Genomic DNA, 2500 nt, shown 5'->3' on the forward strand with positions numbered 1-2500 from the left:
AACGGTGCACCAGAGATGTCAAGTTCAAATCCCATCCGATCAAAGCCAGGGTGCTCTCTCTCTCTCTTTCTTTCTCTCTCTTTCTTTCTCTCTCTTTCTCTCTCTCTCTGTCTCTTTCTCTCTCTCTCTCTCTCTCTCTCTCTCTGTCTCTCTCTCCTTCTCTCAGTCTCTCTGTCTCTGTCTTTCTCTCTGTCTCTGTCTGTCTCTCTCACTCTCTCTGTCTCTCTCGCTCTCTCTGTCTCTTGCTCTATCTATCTATTTATCTATCCATCCGATCAAAGCCAGGGTGCTCTCTCTCTCTCTTTCTTTCTTTCTCTCCGTCTGTCTCTCTCTCTCTCTCTTTCGCTCAGTCTCTGTCTCTCTCTCTTTCGCTCAGTCTCTTTCTCTCTCTCTCTGTCTCTCTCTTTCTCTAAAAGCTTTGAGATCTTTAGAACGTAGGACTTTGCAGCTAGTTCACAGCATTACGCGTGATGATAAACAAACGCGTACAGCTCGTCATCCTGTAAATAAATAATCACCCCGTCACCGTTTCCTCTAACAGCTCGATCCTCTGTGATTTATTCCTTCCTTATGTAGTGCGCCGGCTGATCCTTATGCAGCATTATGACCTGTAGCAATTTGTCTTCTTTCCAGATCATTCCAGGAAAAAAGTATGCGACGCGTGTGGCCCCCAACCACCTGAACGTCTACATCAACCTAGCAAACCTGATCCGAGCCAACGAGTCTCGGCTGGAGGAAGCGGACCAGCTGTACAGGCAAGCCATCAGCATGAGGCCCGACTTCAAACAAGCCTACATCAGCAGGTGAACAGCGCAGAGCCGTGACGTCAGCACGGAGCTCGCGGCTTTTATACCACGGCTACATTTACACTCCCGTGACACACGGACTCGTGCGTACAGGAAACACGTTTCGGCACGCGCACAAAAGCTCCTGATAGTATTGGAAATGCCAGTAACGGGATAATCTGTATTTGGGAACCTTCCAAGAAGCTTTCCACTTGGAAAACAAGAGGGAAGGAATGGCTGAAGGCGAAGCAGACTTACTTCAACATTCCTCATGAGCTTCATAAATCACCTTTAAAATTCACGTCACATTCACGAGCGGATCCCCGACTCGCTAAGAGTGAGCTGTCGGTCCACGTTCTGTAACATCAACTCTCACCGTAGTTCTAACACGTTCTAAGGCCCGCCCTAATAAGCTATCGTTTCTATGGTAACGGGGACATGACATACAAAAAGCCTGTAGTCGTTTATACGGTAAGGTTTTCCGCCAGGAGACTTTCCTCAGGTATCAGTGCTCTTTAAGGGTCTGTAACGTCAGCTGGAACAGGAACCCAGACCGTGTTTAAACGGTCGCCGTAGTATAAGAGGAATAAAACCCTTCTAGGAAACTTCTAAACTTCTAGGAAACTTCGAAAGTGCTTAGTAGCTTCTTTACTGATTCATTTGCACGAATGCATTATTCATTTATGTAAAACATCTCTTATAAACATGCAGAACGCGGTGTGTTATTTATTTATTTATTTATTTATCGTCCTCTTTCTAACCCCTGCTGCCGTGTGTCGGTCTGCACAGAGGTGAACTCCTGCTGAAGATGAACAAACCCAGCGAGGCCAAGGACGCCTACTTGCGTGCGCTAGAGTTGGACCGTACCAACGCCGACCTGTGGTACAACCTGGCCATCGTTAACATCGAGATGAAGGATCCTTCAGAAGCCCTGAGGAACTTCAACCGTGCGCTGGATCTCAACCCACATCACAAACTCGCCCTTTTCAACTCGGCTCTGCTCATGCAGGAATCCGGTGGGTGCGGCTCCTCACGAGAAGCTGTTTGTACAGATTTAATCTCCAGTCGTGACTAAACGCCGCTCGTGGGAAACGTTATCTCGCTTCCACGACGCAGCTCTCACCTCGGGTTTAAAAAGAAAGTTTACTTGTCGCGTAGTTTCTGTACATTTCTTACTCGTTTGCATGATAGTGGACTTCATTTGCATGAGTTGCAGCTAAACGCAGGCGGTCTGGTCGCTGCAGCATTTACGTTGTGTGGCTGAAGTTGAGGGTTAGGGCCTCGCTCGTGGTGGCAGCTTGGTGCACCTGGGATTTGAACTCACAACCTTCTGATGATTAGTCTGACACCTTAACCACTCGACTGCCACAACCCTGTGGGAGAAAGCAGAGAAATGTGAGTATAACAGGATTGAGAGTAGTATATGGAACACAAAATGTGAAACCAGCCGCTGTTTGGCAGCTAGATGTTGGACTAACTGACCCTGAACCTAGTACACACACACACCGCACACACACACCGCACACACACACCGCACACACACACCGCACACACACACCGCACACACACACCGCACACACACACCGCACACACACACAGACGGCACACGCACACGGCACACACACCCGGCACACCGCACACACACGGTACACCGTACACCACACGGCACATCACGCGGCACACACACCGCACACACGTGGCACACCACATGGCAC

The 2500-nt window shown here is 49.0% G+C and overlaps 1 protein-coding gene across 2 annotated transcripts in view; it reads left to right on the plus strand.

The window, feature by feature from the left end:
- tmtc3 (transmembrane O-mannosyltransferase targeting cadherins 3) overlaps positions 1-2500 on the plus strand; it is a 36532-nt gene that overhangs the window by 31283 nt on the left and 2749 nt on the right. For both annotated transcript variants that reach the window (XM_027135229.2, XM_027135258.2), the window contains 2 exons: positions 634-803; positions 1575-1801. In XM_027135229.2, coding sequence (XP_026991030.2) covers positions 634-803; positions 1575-1801 — 397 coding nt within the window. The remainder of the gene's footprint in view (positions 1-633; positions 804-1574; positions 1802-2500) is intronic.

This window comes from Tachysurus fulvidraco, chromosome 17 (assembly GCF_022655615.1).
Source record: "Tachysurus fulvidraco isolate hzauxx_2018 chromosome 17, HZAU_PFXX_2.0, whole genome shotgun sequence".
NCBI lineage: Eukaryota > Metazoa > Chordata > Actinopteri > Siluriformes > Bagridae > Tachysurus > Tachysurus fulvidraco.